The sequence below is a fragment of the Talpa occidentalis genome, unplaced genomic scaffold (assembly GCF_014898055.3).
Source record: "Talpa occidentalis isolate TD23 unplaced genomic scaffold, MPIMG_talOcc4v2.1 talOcc4.4, whole genome shotgun sequence".
NCBI lineage: Eukaryota > Metazoa > Chordata > Mammalia > Eulipotyphla > Talpidae > Talpa > Talpa occidentalis.
The window spans coordinates 98,811,201-98,831,879 of NW_023604295.1; the positions used below are offsets into that span (position 1 = coordinate 98,811,201).

At 38.8% G+C, this 20,679-nt stretch overlaps 2 protein-coding genes across 12 annotated transcripts in view; one reads left to right on the forward strand and one right to left on the reverse strand.

Annotated features, from left to right (window-relative positions):
- The window catches only part of PIK3CB (phosphatidylinositol-4,5-bisphosphate 3-kinase catalytic subunit beta), a 152,057-nt gene extending 143,530 nt beyond the window's left edge, over window positions 1–8,527 (forward strand). For both annotated transcript variants that reach the window (XM_037525893.2, XM_037525894.2), the window contains 5 exons: window positions 610–777; window positions 1,570–1,693; window positions 5,292–5,437; window positions 6,529–6,661; window positions 7,044–8,527. In XM_037525893.2, the coding sequence (XP_037381790.1) occupies window positions 610–777; window positions 1,570–1,693; window positions 5,292–5,437; window positions 6,529–6,661; window positions 7,044–7,181 (709 nt within the window). In that variant the 3' untranslated portion in view covers window positions 7,182–8,527. The remainder of the gene's footprint in view (window positions 1–609; window positions 778–1,569; window positions 1,694–5,291; window positions 5,438–6,528; window positions 6,662–7,043) is intronic.
- Window positions 1–20,679, reverse strand: part of FAIM (Fas apoptotic inhibitory molecule) — a 49,820-nt gene that overhangs the window by 15,397 nt on the left and 13,744 nt on the right. For 7 of the 10 annotated variants that reach the window (XM_037525901.2, XM_037525900.2, XM_054700781.1 and 4 more), the window contains 2 exons: window positions 20,045–20,094; window positions 17,152–17,572 (listed from right to left, as the gene is read on the reverse strand). In XM_037525901.2, coding sequence (XP_037381798.1) covers window positions 17,426–17,572; window positions 20,045–20,094 — 197 coding nt within the window. In that variant the 3' untranslated portion in view covers window positions 17,152–17,425. Of the gene's footprint in view, window positions 1–5,721; window positions 6,075–17,151; window positions 17,573–18,215; window positions 18,361–20,044; window positions 20,095–20,679 lie in introns of those variants that run through there. The other 3 variants (XR_008553954.1, XM_054700782.1, XM_054700784.1) reach the window with 3 other exon arrangements.

The following is a 20,679-nucleotide window of genomic DNA, read 5'->3' on the forward strand; positions in this document are numbered from 1 at the left end:
AGATGTCTGCGTGCCATGTGGGACCCTCCTCCGGTGGCCGGGGAGCAGCAGGGGATCGAACCGACGCTGCAGAGGCTGCGGGCAGCTTCGCAACCCAGCGCTCAACCGCTGCGCCACCGGGGAGGCCCAACTCTCTATATTTTTAAGAGTCAAAGATAACCTTCAACAACTAGAGGAAGGAGTTGACATTAACCAAAGTAATGTAGAAAGTGCTTTCCCTATGAAATGACAACTCTTTGCTACTCATAAAGGATGGTTCTCTTCCCAGAAACTTGTAGTAAAAGTGAAAGATTCCTTTTATCTGATGTGTTTCTATCCACCTACACAAATAGAATAGTTCACAGAATAACTATATATCATATATTTAGCTGGCACATTGAAATTCCAGTAAGTTATTCCATTGGTTGGCTAAGAGATTTACTCCTTTAATGGAAGGTAGAACTTGTATTTTCCCATTTGACAATCATGTAATAATGGCAAGGGTTTTGTTTTAAATTAAAAGAAAGATTTTTAAATCTTTTTACATCAAAGAGATGCTGAGTTACTGATTCATTTCATTTTATGGATAATATACACATGGGACTCTTTTTTTTTTTTTTTTCCTTTCAGGATGCTGCCTTATGGTTGTTTAGCAACAGGAGACCGCTCTGGTCTCATTGAAGTTGTAAGCACCTCTGAAACAATTGCTGACATTCAGCTGAACAGTAGCAATGTGGCTGCTGCAGCAGCTTTCAACAAAGATGCCCTTCTGAACTGGCTTAAAGAATACAATTCTGGGTTAGTTTATTCTGTTTGGTTATTATTATCTGTGTTATAATCTAAGAATTTAAGTATTAAAAAAAAATTTTTGTTAAAGTTCCTGTGATTCTGTGAACTTAGTGAGCTTTCAGTAGATATTTGGACTAGAAATACATGAGTTTTTAGACTGTGGTCTCTTAAAACTGAAAATTACAGTGCTAGGAATTACGATATTTATGGTTATTGTGTTGCAGATACCTTGATATGTGGGAAATTAAGGAATTTCAGTCAGGGGGAAACACTCTGCAAGTATATTTGGCTAAAGATTGAAGTCAGTTTTAAATTTTATCATTGGCAAAATCCAAGGACTTGTGTGAGATTCAGTTTCCACATTTTGATTTTAGGACCTTATATCTAAAGAACCTGTATTACTCACTTTTGACTTGAGCCTATGACTTAAATGATTGGAACTGCAATATGTAACTCTAATAATGAAATTCAAAATTTAGTTCAAAACTGATAAAAATATTCCCAAGCAAAGCTGATTGTCTCCTTTCATTACTGTGCATATGAACCTGCCCATTCTCACTGAAGCATGCCCCTGGGACACAACATTTTGAATGGCCAAAGTTTGAATAATCTGATGTCTTTAGGAAGACAGCTGACTCTGCTGTGATCATCCTCCCTCTCTTGGCTAATCCAGCATTTTCTGCTCATATGGTTTGGGCAGTTCTGTGTTGCAGTTCTCACAGAGAACTGTGTGGATTGGAACTCGTCCCACACATTTGGAGGCTAAAAACCTTTGTTGCTTTTATTTTTCCTCTTATTCAGGGATGACCTGGATCGAGCCATTGAGGAGTTTACTTTATCCTGTGCCGGCTACTGTGTAGCTTCTTATGTACTTGGGATTGGAGACAGACATAGTGACAATATCATGGTCAAAAAAACTGGCCAGGTGAGCTGCTCCCCAGAGCCTGTCAAGAACTTCAGTGATGCTACTACTTTTGTATAGTACAGTCTCACATGAAACACAAGCAGATTCTTCAGTGATTCTCAAAGTCACTCACAGTCTTTCATTTTTAAGGTTCTCAAACCTTAGTGAAGAGGGCTGAAGTCTTTGTCTTTCATTTTACTTCCTACCCTTTGTTGTTTCATTGTCCACTTGCCTCATACATTCCTTTATTTATTTATTTATTTATTTATTTATGTATTTATTGTTTGCATAGTTAGTTGATAAGCATCTATTTAATAGTTTAAAAAATACTGCAGATATTTAAAAGTGACCTATTCTTTCAACATAAGAAATTTTGTGGGGGGGGGGACACACCCATCTACACACACCTAAAGAATAGAAGGAACAGGTAATATATAGGATGTATTACCTTTAAATAGGATACCAGTGCTATAAAAAAAAAAAAGCTGAGTGGAACTGTTTTTTCTTTTAGAACATCAAATATAATCATATGGGAATAGGGAGAAATGGAATCTGAGTAATAATCATTTTAGGGTAGCTAGGCAACTGGACCAGTTTGTTTAATGAAGAAGCTCTTAGTTTCCAAATGAAAAAATAATTTTTCAGAGTAACTTACGTTTGTTTGTAATTTCTTTTATATAAAGCAAAGCAGATGAAATATTTGGGATAAATTTTCAGTGTGGCTACCGTTAGAATTCCCTGACACTAGAAGCATTCCTGAATTAAAATCTGTGGGTCACTGGATGGTTCTGGCTTAGACTTTGAGAGTTGAACCTTGTGTTCACACAAGGATTCCCTTAGACTCCTGATTAGTCAGATAGAACACATAGATTTTTCTTCATTCTTTCCTGATACTCCTCTAATATGATGTTAAAGAATAAAATATATATAAATTCAAGAAGTCTGAGATAGTGAGAAGAAGTCACAATAGGTAAAAGATACAGTGAGGAATAATACAAACCACATAGAAAAGTGGTAGTGACTTAGCACAGCTGAGAAAATAGAAATCTTTTTGACATTATATTGGTCCAAGAAAATCTCTGGATTCAGAGGCACTGGGTGCTGCTAAAGATGGGAATGTGGGAAGAACTGAAAGTAGATTGATTGACATTTATATGTGGAGTATTCAGGTGCTCAAGTCTCTTCTTCCCAACCTCAAGAAAGAGATCAATTCTCTGAAGAAACTGATTCTGCTGACTTAAGAATACCAGGTTCTACAAACACTGAGGGAAGGTTGCCATATTAAAAATGGGCATTAAGTGAAAGATGGCTTATTACGTGATACAGTCCCCAGTCACTTCCACTTGCTTTGCTTCAAGAACATTAGCAAGCAAGTATATATCCCCACTTTCAGCAAGACACTAGATGATTCTTCTCAATAGAATCTGATTGGTGCCAGTGAAAAGACCCATAGATCCTGACAATTGAGGTCTCTCTCCAGTCACTCTGCAAGAAAGTACACCAGTGAACTATCCTACCAAGTATTTTTATTTCTGATTCAGCTTCTTACTGACTCAGACTTAAATATGAATGGCTAGCCAAGAATAAGCAGATATTTGAGGGAAGCCTCCCCTGTGAAAAATGGAGACTAAAATAAGCAAAATGGGGGGAAAAGAATTTTGGGAAACAAGTGACTGCAGTAAACAGAGATAATTAAAAATTTTAAAGATCTATATTGCATTTATATATAGTAGATTATTCTTTTTTTTTAAAGATTTATTTATGCATACAAGAGCTGGGGTACAGGCCAGAGGTGTGGGGGGTGAGAGCAATCACCAGAGACAGAGTGGGAAACAGAACAGGCAGATGTACTGAAATACACTGCTGAGGGGAGCAGTGGGCGTGACAGGAGAGGTCTGCTGTGCATGTGGGTAGCTCCCTGGCTGGGGATTGAACTTGTGCTGCAGAAGCTACAGATAGCTTCACAGTGCTGGGTCTTAACCCCTTGCGCCAGGGAGGCGCAAAAGTCAGAAAATAGAATTCTTTTTAAAAGTCAGAAATAGAATTCTTAGAAATTAAAAAGAGGAACAAGAAAAAGTTAAAATAGAATTGGTATAATCTAAGGATAAGCCAATATTTATTGAACTCTTAACTTAGTTAAGAATTCAGGCACACATTCACAGCAACATTGGATGGAGCTGGAAGGGTTTATGTTCAGTGAAATAAGTCAGAAGGAAAAAGAAAACTATTGGATGGTTTCACTTATAGAAGGATCTATGGAAACCGAACAAAGGACATCTAGTAGGTAGAGGCTGGGGATGCACCTAAATACCTTACAGGGTACAGAATAGAACCCCACAACAAAGAAGGATTGGGCCTAGAATGTCAGTGCTGATATAGAGAAAACCTGGTTTAAACCGGAAGCAATTATGATGTGGGACTCAAGAAATGGAGATTCCAAATGGGAAAAGACTGACAGAGAGAACCCAGAGTGATGACTCTGCAACAGGCCTAGAAAACAGTTAATCCCGACCAGAACTGTAGATTACAGGACCGTATGAAAAACTGTTTTGATAGTGATTTTTAGGTGTTTTAAATTTTTGTGGAGAATTAAAGATAGGATCATAGAACAGCCCCTCCCCCCTTTTTCCTTTGTCAAGGAAAAAGATGAGCAAAAAAGGAAATAAAATCATTGTATACCACTACCGCGTGGCTTAGCTTTAAAATATATTTACAGGGCCTCCCCTGTGGCGCAGCGGTTGAGCGCTGGGTTGCGAAGCTGCCCGCGGCCTCTGCGGCGCCGGTTCGATCCCCGGCTGCTCCCCGGCCACCGGAGGAGGGTCCCACATGGCGCGCAGACCTCTCCTGCCGCCCGCTGCTCCCCTCAGCAGTGTACTTCGGTCCTTCTGCCTGCTCTGCTCCCCGCTCTGGCTCTGGTGAATTCTCTCACCCTCCCGCGCTTCTGACTGTACCCAGTGCATGTATAAACAAACAAACAAACAAATAAATAAATAAAACATGCCTCTATTAAAAAAAAAAATATATATATTTACATACTTGAACAATATAAACACTGAATACTGGTCGAACAGAAATTGATGCAATCAGAGCTAGAGTACTAAATCTTAACTTCCATAATAAGAATTAAAATTATGAGGTAAAAAATAAGTATGAACACATACCATTTAAAAACAAAGGCAAATACCAAGACAGACATGTTAAAGGGGGAAGGGAAAGTAATACTTCAGTAGTAACTGAAGTGTGACGGAGCAGGTGGGGCAAGGATGTACTCTCTCTGTTATATTTCTTTGTGTAGAATATTGACAAATACGCGTTTCAATGTGTGGAACTATTAGACTTTTTCAAATCAGACATGACTATTATTTTGAATATAGTTTTCTTTTTAAAGATTTTTCTTTCCCACTGGGAATAGTCAATTTAATATCAGGATTACTACTGAGTATCAAAGATGTATGGATGATAGAAACACTCTTCCCCAGTAAGCTATGAAGAGAGAAAAGGGGTTCAAGTGAAGACTGGTGTAGTACATGGGGGTCTAGGGCTACTGAGATCTTGCCTTTCCATTTAGAATCTGCAAGAAAAACAAGGGAAATTAAGGCAAATCCCATTTGTTTTTTAGCTCTTCCACATTGACTTTGGACATATTCTTGGAAATTTCAAGTCTAAATTTGGCATTAAACGGGAGCGAGTGCCTTTTATTCTTACCTATGATTTCATTCATGTGATTCAGCAAGGCAAAACAGGAAACACTGAAAAGTTCGGCCGGTGAGTATTGCTCTCATGTCAAGTGTCAGCACATCTAACATTTCCTCATCTGACCACCTGTACTAGCATTTCTTAGCTGAGGTATATTTAAATTGGAAGATAATTCATCTATTAACAGGAGGTTTTTGGGGAATTTTCCTGCCAGATCCATATTTTAGTTCAGAAATGCTTAGGAAGGAGAAAAAGAATGCTAGAAATTTGACATAGCTACTATGTTTTATTCCGACAGTGTACCACCTTTTATCTGTCTTTGAAACCATTAAGACATTTGACAGTGAGGTGCTGAGAAGAAAGATTAGGCATTTTCTTGTCATTCTATGAACAGTGAGAGAGCTGGGACTCAGAGAAACTGAAATCTCTCATCTATTGCTTGCTACTTGTATGCTCTCAAGCACATTGCTTATCTTGTCATATTTTCTTCTCAAAATGAGGCAAAGTATAATTAAATTTCAGGGCTATTTGATGATTACAGATATGTTATGTGATATGACCTGCCCATACATACTGTGTGCTTATCAAATGACAACTATTATCATTTCTAGTTTTGCCCGTGTTTCTGCAGAATATAGCTCTGGACCCATTTTTTTCTTTGGCAAAAGTAGGGAGGTAGGATTTGATGGTCTTCTTGAATGTCCATCTTGAAGCAGGGAGAGAAGCAAGGCAAAAAGACAAAAAGGCTCATTGTAAAAGCATTGTCATTGATTTGGGCGACCTTAGCCTCTATAGGCAGACCACAAGTTATGTTCAGAAATCCTCATGGATTATAACTACCACTTGTTTCATATCAATTTTTTTGTGTCTCATAGGGTTAAAAAAACATATACTGATATATTGCCTTTTATCATAGAATTTCAATTTAGTGGTTTTTTTTTTTTTAAAGATATGTGGTTTATGAAAAGTTTGATTTATTCTATGTAAATTTTAGTTCTGGGACAGTTTTCAAAGAAGTTAAAATCAGAAATGAACCATTAGCTTGGCAGAAATTTTCCAGCTGTGATGGAAAATCTAGATGTCTCTCTTTTGTTCCTTTATGAAATTTTGCTGTCTCTCCTCTAACATCATGATCTTGTGATTTGGTAAATCAACTAAAGGTTCCGCCAGTGCTGTGAGGATGCATATCTTATTTTACGACGGCATGGGAATCTCTTCATCACTCTGTTTGCACTGATGTTGACTGCAGGGCTTCCTGAGCTCACATCAGTCAAGGACATACAGTATCTTAAGGTAAAAACCCCTTTCAATATATATTGGAATTTGTGGGCATGGAGCTCAGCTATACCTGCTTGTATCATTCAGGTATTCAAAGGGAATGAAATAAAGAACTCCTGGCTCTTACCCAGGAGTTAAAGTGGCTAACACCTGAGTAGTTGTCTTGCAGTAATCATAAACTTATTTCATCTTCAAAAACCATTTGGCAGAGGTTATATTATCATCCATATCGGTGTTCATTTTCCCTCCTGTAAACAGCATTCAAATGAGAACATGAGTCACTGCTTGACCAGGTGGTGGGGAGGCATGATTGAGCCAGCAGCCTCTGATGGACTTGGACATTTGCATGTCACAATGAAGAATGTATAAAATCAGAAATTTTTCTTTCATTTTTTAGGATTCTCTTGCTTTAGGGAAGAGTGAAGAGGAAGCACTCAAACAATTTAAGCAGAAATTTGATGAGGCACTCAGGGAAAGCTGGACTACTAAAGTGAACTGGATGGCCCACACAGTTCGAAAAGACTATAGATCTTAACGATCGACCTTTGCTCCTAATGTATTTGTTGGTTTGTTTTGTTTAGTTTTCATTTTGCACTTGCACTAAATTGAACATGATCCTGCCAGATATGTTATAAAGGGAATGAAATCCTGGAACTCAGAGTTAAATTAAGAACAAGTCATCCCACAGAACCCAATCTGAACAATCCTTGATGACCACCCTCTGCTTTTTTTGAATGCTTCCAAGATTCATCATGAAAACTTTCAACATTATGGATAATCATTTCCTGATGACTTTGCACGCCAAGGAATGCTAATTGAGATTATCTTTCTTTCTTTTAAAAAAGTATTTGGTACTTTTCCAGAAAGGTGTAAATACTTCTTTTTAGTATTGTGACCAAGTGTTATTACTCAGCCACCATTATCCATATCTGGGGACTGGTGGCTGTTTCCAAATGAGGCTTACAAGAAAGGTTTTCTTCCCTTTTAAATTGTGTAAACTACAAATTATAATATAATTTGAAATTGTGATTATTTTTCAAAAGAAGTCTTTTAAAACTGTGGAAACACCAATTATTTGTTGATATTTATCTACCATATAGCATCATCCCAACCAGACTTACTGAAAATCTGCTAGTGAGGCAAATATAATATATATGCTGCATATATATTTATAATATTTCTAGTGGGAGTTCTATATAAAAAGATGTTCCTTTGGTTTTCTTCAGCCTGTGTTTTAAAGTTTTGCAAAAAGCAGAGCTTTTTCCTAAGTAACTTTTCAGTTAATTATGTGATCCAGTTCTTCCAGCTGCTTCTATAATGAGGCACATATTAATACAATTTTTACATGGCATCTATGAAAGAGTTCACTTCATAGAGCATAATACTTGAGTACATGAATCCAAGGTAGTAAGCAAATAAAAAGGAAACTATTTATGGAATAAATTCCAGACCTAAAATCCAGAATTTTAATAAAGTGCCAGCTGTTCTTACTGTATTTATTAAAACTTGTAATAATGTGATTTTTCAAGGATATTAGTTCAAACAGAAATAGTTTTGTGCCACCTGGAATTCTTTAATTTATTTGTTGAGGTACCATATATTTAGGGTGCTAGATGGCAAATAATGTTAATATGTGCAATAGGAACTACTGGTTTGAATGTGTAAATGGATATCTTTTTGAGTACTGGCAACACCCAGAAAAACTACTGTTTATTCTCCAAAGAATATTGGGAGCTCTCAATCCTCAATAACTAGGAAAGAGAAGTGTTTGCCCTGTGACTGAGTTTTATATAGGAATTTTATTAAAGTTTGTTCAATTTTGTTGTCCACCTTAATGTTCTCAGTCAAATAAATGGGTGAGCTAGTTATGACTGCTCTTGGGATGTGTGGGTCTTTTCTTTATGGCAGTATAGGCCTTTGGACCTTGGCAATGGGTCTCTGAGAAACGGTCAAGTCAGAAAAACCAACCTCAGGAGTAGATTGAGCCTCATGGTCTCTGTGACTTATTTCCCTGCTTTCCAACCCCATCAGGCAGTGTAAGATACCTTTAGACTTTGCAAGAGAATGACCTCATCGAAATTCTGTATTCTTCCCTTCAAGGGAAGGTACCTTGAAGTCTGGGAGAATACCCCTTTAGTTACTTGGTATCTATGCCACGGCCATACTGGAACCACTTTGGAGCTCTCTTCCATGGGTAGAGAGAGGGCAGGGCAGGCCAGTTTCTTGGAGATAGCTCAGTTGAGTATGGATCTTAATGGATCTTAATCTCTGATCTTAACATTCCCAGGGATGGTCTTGACTCAGTGGGAGTCCAGAATGTGTAGGAGGTAGGTTTGTTCAGGAATCTTTGTTTCTTGTCAATACACCATCACATGCAAGCAGTGGTTTAGAGAGTGGTGACCATTGCCAGGCAGAAGCTGGCACCACTATTTTCAAAGGGACCTCCTCAGCCCCAAAGGGGTCTTAGTAAATGAATGCCAAGTCAGTGAATGTGACTATCTCCAAGAGCAAGAAAGGGAAATTAACCTCCCTAGACAGTGCTGGACCAGCACCCAGGATGGCTGTTAATCCGTCCCACCCTCAAAGTATTATTGCCCCCCACCCAAGATAGATAGGACCTACTAGCACAATAACCTTCAGGAGCTGCTGAACACTCTTTGCAGATGCTCCCTACGAGCTTGATGAATTGCATATTTCTGAATCTTGGGAGTTCTGACTGAGCCAGAGAGGAGGAGGTGGAAGGCATAAGGATAGCCAGCCTGTGGGATTGGGTATGGGCTGCAGGTACAGCTTCTTGTATGGGGCCTGGTTACCCAATGTTTTGGCTGTTAAGTGCTTTGGTCAACAATGAATCTCACCCCAAAACACTTGGTTCCCTATCTTTTGGTACTTTCCAAAGTTTCCCCCAAAAAAGATTTTAGAGGCCATGTACATTTTTGTTCTGGAGGACAGCATCTTTGTCTACTTTGGTCTGGGAAGGCTTTGTTAACAATTCATTCCTGAGTGTCCAGCTCACATCTGTGGGTAACAGAGGCCAATATTTGCAATCCAGCACTGCCTCTGTGACCTTTGAGTAAGGTATTTATTTCTCAGGGTCTGAGATTTCTAATTTATAAAATAGAACTAATAATAAACTTAATTTATATCCACAGTGATTTGCCGTTTTCTATGCAGTCTTGTTATCTTTTATTAGACTCCTGGGTGATTTTAAATTTTATTGTTGTTGATCTATAGCAGTGGCCGTCAAAGTGTGGCCCCCTGATTAAGAGTATTAACAGTTGTCAACTAGAAACTGATCAGAAATGCTAATTATAGACTCACTTCTGCCTGGTAGAAAGAGGTTGGGTTAAGACTGAATGGGAACATGGGCTGAGTCCCAGCTCAGAATCAAACTCATTTTTTCCTATTTCCCCCTCTTGAAGGCCACAGAAGAGAGGTATGTCATGAAGGAAGGCCTCTTCCACAGCACACAGGTATTATGTCATGTGACCCTGACTAATAGGGATGGGCTCCTCTTAGAAGGAGAGGGTAGGGGCTAGGGTTTTTTGGAGAGGAGGTGCCTTCAAGCTGAGTCTTCAGGGAGAGATAGGATCTAATGGAAGTGATGGGAAGAGCACACTAGGCAGAAAGGTATTACATATAAAGACTTGGAGGTGAGACAAAGCAGTGTTCATGGGTATCAGCAGAATCAGCAATTGTTGCTTTCCTCTTCCTCCACTCCAGAATATTGTACCTTTTCTCAGGGATCCAAGTAGGATCTATGCAGCAGTCATGTCATCTGAGAGTCTCTTCCCCTTTCAGTGTGGCAATTTTATCCCCCTTTCTGATGATGGGAAAACTGTCTGACATCACCTTCTGGGTTATTCCTCTAAAATGTGTAATTAATGGATTTTTGAAATTCATTGCTCCTTCCTAATTTTAACAAAGCCCAGGTTCAAGAAAAGTTTGACCTTTTAGATCCTCCCTACCTTTATTTATTGTGAAAAGTGGCACATAGAGAAGCGTGCATGAAACAATAATACATACAAGTTAACAGTATATTATAGAGAAAACATCGAAATAATAACCACACAGGTCAAGCAAGAACATTGTCAATACCTCAAACCCTACAGGTTACCCATTCTGGTCAGAAGTTCCTTCCTCTCTGCCAAGGTAACTTTTGTCTCTTCTTTTATGGCAATCATCTATCTCTTTACTTTAGAGTTATGCCAGGTACATTTTGAGTCAAGCTAATTTCATTCAACATTGTGTTTTTAAGATTAAACAATGTAGTTGTATGTATCTCGGTTAATTCTTTATCATTAGATAGTTAGTATTCCATGTTATGGATATCCTTTAATTTATATATCCTTTCTTCTTGTGTGACACATACAGGTTGTTTCTACTTTGAGGCTACTACAAATAATGCTGCTATGATTTATAATTAACCTGATTCGTATATGTACATATTTCTTTGGATGTATATTAAAATTGATGGCTCATAGGATTATGCATATCTTTATTTTGACTAATGCTAAAATAAGTGGTTGTTACAATTAATTCCTCCTCCACATTTACTTCTTGTGGCTGTAGATTCTCACCAATACCCAGTTAAGTAACACAAATTTTTTTGGACATTCTGGTATATGTAGTAAACCAATCTGCATTTCCCTGATTAATGACAAGTTACTTTTTCATATTTGTGCTTGACTATTTGGATTTTTTTTCTTTGTAAAATCCCTTTAAAAAAAAGATTTACTTATTTATGCAAGAACTGGGGTACAGGTCAGAGTCCCGGAAGGGTGAGAGAATTCACCAAAGAGACCGGGTTGCAGAGCAGGCAGAAGGACCAAAGACATTGCTGAGGGGAGCAGCGGGCAAGGCAGGAGAGGTCTGCCACACCATGTGGGTTTCTCCCTGGCTGGCTGGGAATTGAACCCGCGCTGCAGAGGCTTTGTAGTGCAGCGCTCAACCCACTGCGCCACCGAGAAGGCCCTGTAAAATCCCTTGGTTACCTGTCATTTGTTTTGGGGGATGGGCATTCTTTTACTTTTTTATGTGAAACAATTGTTTACAAGTCTTGTCAGTCACGTTGGAAATATCTTTTGCACTCAGTGTATTACTCATTGTTTAATGGTTTCTTCTAATAACACCAGATCCTAATTTTAATGTCAAATTTACCATTTCCTTTGTGGTTAATATTGCTGTCGTAGTACTTAAGAAATCTTTCCCTACTCCAGGGTCATAAAGATATCCCCTGGGTTGTTCTCTAAAAGCTTTTATTTCTTTTCCTTTTTTTTTTTTTTAAAAAAAAGATTTATTTATTTATTTATACTAGCACTGGGTACAGTCAGAAGCGCCGGAGGGTGAGAGAATTCACCAGAGCCAGAGGGGAGAGCAGAGCAGACAGACTGACGAAGTACACTGCTGAGGGGAACAGCAGGCAGCAGGAGAGGTCTGCGTGCCATGTGGGACCCTTGCTGGGGGCTGGGGATCAAAATGGCTGCAGAGGCTGGGGGCAGCTTTGCAGCCCAGTGCTCAACCGCTGCGCCACCAGGGGAGGCCCAAAGCTTTTATTTCTTACCTATTCCATTTACTTCTGTAATTTACCTGAAATTGCTTCTTATCTCAGTGTGAAGTGGGAGTCATTTTTTGTTTGTTTTTTCCTCATGGCGCCGAGTTGTCATGTGTTTTACTGAATCCACTACTATATGTTCACCTTTTGCATAAATAAATTGTATATGTATACATAAATATATATATATACATGTTTATATATACACATGTATGTGTACATCTGCTTCTGGACTCTAGAAGATATCCAGTAGATTTCATCCCCGTTTTAATTTAAATTTATCAAATTTGGGGCTTCCCTTTTGGTGTAGGGGTTAAGTCTCAGAGCTTTTGTGGTCTGAGTTCAATCCCCAGCCAGTGAGCTAACCCACATACAGTGCAGCAGACCTCGCCTTTCTCACTTGCTGCTCCCCTTAGTAGTCTGTTTAAGTGGATCTGCCTATTCTGCTCCCCACTCAGTCTCTGATGAATCCTTCATCCCCTGCACCTCTGGCCTATACCCTAGTTCTTCTATGCATAAATAAATTAAAAAAATAAAAGTATGCCAAGCTCATATATAGTGTGTGTCAAGCATATATCTAAACTACATATTTAATCCCTATAACAAGCCTATGTGAAAGGTACAATTGTTCTTCCTCATGTTACAGATTAGGAAGCTGAGGCATAGAAAGTTATTTGTCCACAAAGTAGAAGCCATTATTCAAACTGAGGGAGTTTTATCATAAGTGTCCATGCTGTTTACTCACAGCTATCAGTAGCTCAGTGTACATTTCAGAATCTGCTAAAATCCACAAAAAGAAATCTCCAGAAAATTTGAATGATACTGTCTTAAGTTATGGATTAGGTTGAGGCAAATTGACATACTCAGAATATTGACTTCCAATCAATGACAATGGAGTATCCTTTATTTAGATCTTTAATTGTGGATAGCCACAATGATTTATAGTTTAATTGATTAAACTTTATTTTCTTACATTGTTGTTCATTTTTACACTATTTGATTTCTCCCTTCAGGTGTAGTTCCCATAAATCTCCTACCTTCTCACCCATGAACCATCACCATAGTCCCTTGTGCTCTTCCCTTCCCTGTTTTGATCCCTCTCCCTCTTCTACTATATGCCTCAGATGTATATAGTTTGCCTGCAAGTTTGGTCTTTTTTTTTTTTTTTTGACCCTTTTGGTTTCCCTATATTCCTCCTATAAGTGAAGCCATCCAATATTTTTCTTTTTCCTTTTCATTTAGTTCACTGAGCATAATCCCTTCCAGCTCCATCCATGTTGCTGTGAATGGAATGGGTTTATCCCAGTACTCCGTTGTGTATGTATACCACATCTTGATCCATTCATCTGTTTTGGGGCATTTAGATTGTTTCCATATCTTAGCTTTATAAATAGTGCTGCAATAAAAAGGAATGCAGGTTTCCTTTCAAATTAATGTTTTTGTGTCCTTCAGGTAGATTCCTAGGAGTGGAATTGCTGGGTCATATGTGATTTGCAGTTTTCTATGTAGAGTCTTTTTTTGTTAGATTCTTGGGTAGTGACTTAACATTTCATTGTTGCTAATCTATGAAACTTGCTACAGTGGAAAGAAATCCATTCCCTTCAACATTTGTTTTTCTTTCCCTTCTGCATTGATTAGTGATTTATATAAAAGATTGAATGGAAGTAACCTCAAAGGAAGTTTTCCTTACAAAGTTTGGTGTTTTCCCAAGAATGAAAGGATGCTGAAACTTACCATTACATGGAATGAATCAAACTTGTTTTTAATTTAGTATTTTTATATAGTGTAGGATTTGAGTTGCTAATATTTCATTTGGAATTTTTGACATCTATTTTGATCAATGAAATTGCTCATAAATACCTTTTAAGGTCTGGGACAGGTTCATTTGCAAATAAGTTTTTGTGATCTTACAAGACAAATAAGATTTCTTACTTGAAAGTTTTGATAGGGGCCTCCCCGGTGGCGCAGCGGTTGAGCGCTGGGTTGCGAAGCTGCCCGCAGCCTCTGCAGCGCCGGTTCGATCCCTGGCTGCTCCCCGGCCACCGGAGGAGGGTCCCACATGGCGCTGGCGCGCAGACCTCTCCTGCCGCCCGCTGCTCCCCTCAGCAGTGTACTTCGGTCCTTCTGCCTGCTCTGTGAATTCTCTCACCCTCCCGCGCTTCTGACTGTACCCAATGCTTGTATAAATAAATAAATAAATCTTAAAAAAAATAAAAGTTTTGATAGATATCCCAAAGTTTTGCATGGCACTGCCCTTCCTCTGCAGCATCCATTTTGAGCAGCAGCAAGCCTCAGTGCTACCCTTGACTGTGGGCCTCAGCAAGAGCTACATGGTAACTAAGAACACGAACAAGCGGAGGCATAACTGCCACCACAGGCACCCACCAAGCACACCAAGTCCTAGTACCTATGGGACATGATCCTAGAGTTGTGGGGCTCTGCCCCAGAGGCAAAGTGCCCCACAACGCTGTCCAAAGTTTCCAAGAACAAGGAAGCCCTGAAGTTCATCAAAAAAGGGATGGGAGCATACATCTGAGCTAAAAGAGAAAGAGCAACCATGACTGCCCTTAGGTAGGTGGCCACCAAGAAAGACTGAGTTTCTCCCCCACCATGTATGTAAATAAAATCTTTTCAGAAAAGAACAAAGTTTGACAGAATTTTTCTAATGATAGGTGTTTTCTTTGAGGTATGGATTTAATAGCTAGGGGAATAATCTGATTTTTATATCTTAAATTGTGTGTTTTAATGAGTCGTCATTTCCTAGGAATGTATTTCATTAACATTTTCAGATTTATTTTATGAAGTAATTCATGTGTTAAGAATTTATTAATGTTTCAGAATGGATAGTAATGGCCTCCTTTTCATTCTTGTTACTGGATATTACTGGGTATTATTAGTGCCTTCTCTTTTCTGAAATAGTCTCACTAGAAGTTTATCAGTTGTAATGATCTTTACAAAGAATTGTTTTTTTCACTTTTTGATCTTCTGTTGTCATTGTCTCTCCATTTACCTTTATAATTTCCTTTCTTCTACTCTATTTGGATTTACTTTGACATTATTGCCCTTTCCAATTGTATGAGAAGGTTGCTTAGCTGATTTTAGCCTTTATCATATTTACCTGTAGCTTTTATAACAATTATCTGTATCCTAAGTCTTGATATGTTGTTATTTTCCTCATTCAGTGCAAAATACTCCTATATTACCATGTGGCTTTGAATTAAAACAAAATATGGGTTCACCAAGTCAAAGGCAAAAGTACACCCCAAAGTTAGTCTCCACAAAACTAAATCAGACTATATTCCCAAGTGTTTGCTGAGGTACATGACACACAATGAAAAGCATGGATTTTGAACCCTATAGATACTAGGACTCTAGATAATGTGAGTATAATACGCCTCAGAAGCGTTCCTAGAGTTCATGTTCTGGTGTCTCAGTGGCAGTGATAAAAAGCTCTGGGGTGGCATGGGGAAAGATGGGGGATACTTTTTGTAAAGGCAGTATGCTGATGTGCCAATTTGTAATTTGTAAAGACTTCAAATTAAGAAAAATAGTAGTTGTTGAAGGTTGACAGTAATGTTTACTCTCCCACCAAGCATGTTGTCTGCCTGGCCCAGGCCCATCTCAGCCACCTTTCCTCACCGCTCTCCTGCCCCTTAGTTCTTTCTCACTGGTATTAGAAATATTCGAATCTGGGCCTCCCTGGTGGCACAAGGGGTTAAGACGCAACCTATGAAGCTATCCGCAGTCACTGCAGCATGAGTTCGATCCCCGGCCAGGGAGCAACCCACATGGCACAGCAGACCTCTCCTGACTCACCCACTGCTCCCCTCAGCAGTGTATTTCAGTCATTCCGTCTGTTCTGTTCCCCACTCTGTCTCTGATGAATCCTCTTGTTCCCCCCACCTCCGACTTCTGGCCTGTCCCCCAGTTCTTGTATGCATAAATAAATAAATCTTTAAAAAAAATTTTGAAAAATTCAAATCTGGTTTTGCCTCTGTTCTGCCGAAAAATCTTAGAAATATATTAATGATAGGGATATAGTAATAAAGGGCATTAATTATATTTAATTTAACTTGAAGAGCTATATAACTATGGCTACCATACTGGACAGAACACGTCGAAAAAATGGAGAATTCCCCCACTCACGGAGGATCACCATGTGATAACATAAAATACCACAAGAGAAGCTATATCCTGCCGTGAAAGAACTTCAAAGAAGAGTCCTGAAACTATCTGAAGTACTTAACACATTGACTTGGTGTTCTCTGTGAATCAGTCATCTGCTTTTGTCCCCAAAGTGCTGCCACTGGTGCTCCCTGCAGATGCAGGTCCGCACCTCTAACTTTGAAAAAACCACCCTAGAATGGAAGTGGTGTAGCCTGGTGTAAAGAAGTTTGCTTCTTCCTCTTTTTTTTTTTTTTTTGTCCTCACTATTCTTTTTTTTTTTTTTTTTTAAAGATTTATTTATTTATGCTTACAAGAACTGGGGTACAGGCCAGAGGTACAGATGATGAGAGGATTCACCAGAGACAGAGTTGGGAGCAGAGCAGACAGACTGACTGAAATACACTGCTAAGGGGAGCAGCGGGCAAAACAGGAGCGGTCTGCTGTGCCATGTGGGTTGCTCCCTGGCCAGCTGGGGATTGAACTCATGCTGCAGAGGCTTCGGATTGCTTCACAGTGCGGTGCTTAACCCCTTGCGCCACCAGGGAGGTCCTGTCCTCACTGTTCTGATTAAACAAAATAGCTGTAATTTTAGAACTCCATTTTTAATTAAATTTTTTTGACATTTCCTTAATATTGTTTGCAGATCATAAGATGTTTCTCATTTTCTCCAGTGAAGCTAATCTTACTATGCACTAATGATTTTAAACAAGAGAGGCAATCTGTGTATATGGATTACAAATATAAAAAGGCACCAATTTTTAGAAACACAAAACACCAGTTTTATAGTATTTATTATAGTAAAAGCTCCTCATGTAAAACATTAGCATTTTTGGTCCATATTTTCCATTTGGCTTTAGAACATTTTACATTATTTACAAAATAAGTGGTAATTTTTCTGTTTGTACATAATTTTTTTCCTGGCCCTTGGAACATTCGTTTTAAGAAACTAAAAAATGAAATCATGGCAGACTAACTGTACTGAGAAATACATAATGAATACACTTAATTACCACATTAATTTAAGTGTCCTGCTCTTTACTTATGAAGATTAAAATTCATTAAAGAATCTCCGGGATTTCTCTATTATCCACAATGAGAGTATGAATAATGCCTTCTTTCCGCTTCCCACTACTGACAGCCTTTATGTAACAGTCATGGTTGCCAATACTGAAGTGAGTTTCAGTTCCGTCATCTACAAACTCACCCTAGGCAAACAGAAGAAGAAGGAATTAGTGTTAAGGAATATTTATCTTTGTGTAGAGCAGTAACACCATCTATGAGGAAGGTATGAAGAAGTATGTCTAGTGAAAAATTAATTTTACAAAATTAAAGTCAGAAGGTTGTATTTGGGGGCCTCCCTGGTGGTGCAAGGGGTTAAGACACAACCTATGAAGCGATCCACAGCCACTGCAGCACGAGTTCGATCCCCAGCCAGGGAGCTACTCACATGGTGCAGCAAACCTTTCCTGACTTGCCCACCGCTCCCCTCAGCAGTATATTTCAGTCATTCCTCTTGTTCTGTTCCCCACTCTGTCTCTGGTGAATCCTCTCACCGTCCCCCGCACCTCTGGCCTGTACTCCAGTTTGTGTATGCATAAATAAATAAATCTTTAAAAAAAAAAAAAAAAGGTTGTACATGGATACTTTCACACACATCTGCTATGACTTAAAGTTTTGTTTCTTAGTTGTATTCCCTTCATTTTTAAGACTCTTAAAGTACAGGGTATATAAGGGAAACAAGCATTTTCCTAGCTCTGGGAAGAATTTGGCCAACGGCCCTTTCTGGAGGTGTCCCAAACATCACAGAGGAATGGGTGTGCTGCACCTGGAGTGCAGTGGTGCTCTCACCTTTTTTAATATTGAGGCTTGAAGAAAGCCTGTAGGTCATGTTTCTGAGAGGTCAATTTAGAGGGCAAGACAAGGGCTGAATAATATAATCCCTATAGGTAACTTCTTGGCAGTTTGACAAATACATAATCTTGATCATGGTGCTCTGAGATTAAAAGAAAAAGGGAAACCTAGGCTGTAACTCATAGGCAGTGAAAGCAGGTATGCAGAGAGCTGCAGAGGTTGTCGGACATGAAGCTGCCAACACTGCCCTACAAATGAGGCTGTAGTTAACAATGAGGAGGCAACCAGGCTATACAGAGTAGGTGTCCAAGTATTCGTAGTCTCCTGTCAATTACAGGACACTGTAGAGGAACATTTTTAATGTCTTACTTATTTACAAAACATTCTTTACATTTGCACTGAAAAATTCATTGGAGGTAGGGAGAAATGTGATTCAAAACTGCTGATTCTCCATCTAGAAAACTTCAGGAAGGAAAGAAATAACAAGTAGAGCCCCCAGTTGTGGCAGTGGGAACACAGTAGGTACCCCACCCATGTCAGCAATATCTGAAGTTGTTGCAAAAGGGGTCATAAAATACAGGAAAGCTCTTCAAGCCTCTCTGCATAAAAGAAGTCTCCAGTAGTAGTAGATTTAATTCAGAGAGTGGTTCAAGCACTGAGGATCAATTTTGAGTGAGCCCTGGTTAAATTTCCCTTCAAGAATCAGTAGCAGGATTAAGAAACTGTAAAGCAACTGTTTCTTATTCCTGCTACTGATTCTTGGCACTTTGAATCTTTGATTCTGACTTCAGCACTTCCTGAGAAGCAGACATCTAAAAGATCAGCAGGTTCTAGGAAGTCTGTTGGATAAATTCCTCCAAGCCTACCTTCCGTCCAATCACTGCCCAACTTCCTATAGCCATATTAGATAAAGGAGATAATGGTAGCAATTCCAATATGCAATTAGCTAAAATATGACTAGCGATGAGAGCATTTCATTATCTCTTGTCGGTGTTCAGGTAACGGGGCATTTCCACCCAGTGATTTCAGCTCCTATTCCCATATTCCCTGCTTCCCTACAGTCTCTTTCCATGTTCTCCCTGTGTTTGTGTACACATTATTATTTCATTCCTATGTGAAATTCATTTCTATGTTCATCTCTTCCATAGCTATAACAATGCAAGTATCTGGGAGCAAAAGCTGAATGCCCTGGGGTTTGGATTGGATTTCAACAGGCTTGGACACAAATGAGAAGGACACCCTCTTCCTGTCTGCCTTTGTCATCTGACACTGTATGCATCACTTGATTTTCAAAAACTTTGCTTTTAGAAAAGTTCCATATGCTTTGAGCATTTGGTATAAAGCCTTCCTATTCAAAGTGTCACCTACGGACCAGTTGGCCTGGCATCAGCTGGGGAAATGTTTGAACTTGCATTTTAACAAGATCCCAGGTGATCTTGTTTGAGAAGCAGTGGTATAAAGCACCCTTTTAACATGGATAAACAGAGGAGGATGCCAGCCCTTGGGAGAGAAGTTCCATGTTTTGTTTTTTTTTTTTGTTTTTTTTTTAACATGGAAACTCTTTTCAGGGCAGCACCTGGTCTAGGAGATGAAAGGGAAAGATGAGATTGGTGTCAGCTCACCACATAAGTGTGGCCAAACTTACTGCCCACGCACTGTCTGGGAGAGGTCTTCAGAATTTGGAGTGAGGAATACTTAATCTCTTTTTTTGTTTTTAACCAAGTGGGCCTTGGTTAGTTCTAAAGGCTCTGTGATTAGGAAGCACAGAAACATTTCAGTGGTAACTGATAGACATGGTGGTAAGAGAAATCAGAAGTTCAACTTACTGCTGTCTCCATTTTTTTTCCATTGCACCAAACATCCATTGTGTCTTTTTCTGTAACAGAAATTTTAAAAAATTAACAGCTGTGGTTTAAAGATGAAGTTAACTCTTTATACTTATTATTTGAAGAAAAGTTTGCTATACTGAATTTAAAAGACTCCACTAATATTCCAAAACTTAACACATGGATTTGAAACTCTTATAAATCTGAAGAAAATATATTCATTTTTTGTTCATAGACAAAAATGAAACAAAACAAAATTTAAGATAAAATTGTGGTCCTAATATAAATTGAAAACTGTTAAAAAAAAAAAAAAAGCTGAAGCAGTCATTAAAGGAGATACACATAAAGGAATATGAGGGACCTTTCCACATAAATCCTTAAATATCAGTGACTTGATGACTCATTCCCTTTACTTTTCACACTGACCCAATAGGATGATGAGGCCACAAAAAGAGCTGCCACGGGGCTCATTTAAGATAGACAGAAAGTATGTAAAGTTTAGAAATTTAGTTTAACTTTCTTACTGCATAGCACAATCATCTCTATTCATTTTTATAATAGTTGAGGCTTTGGGAAAAAATTCTAGGTACATCTGGTGAATTGTGTTTAGTATAGTGCTGACACCGTGGAATAAA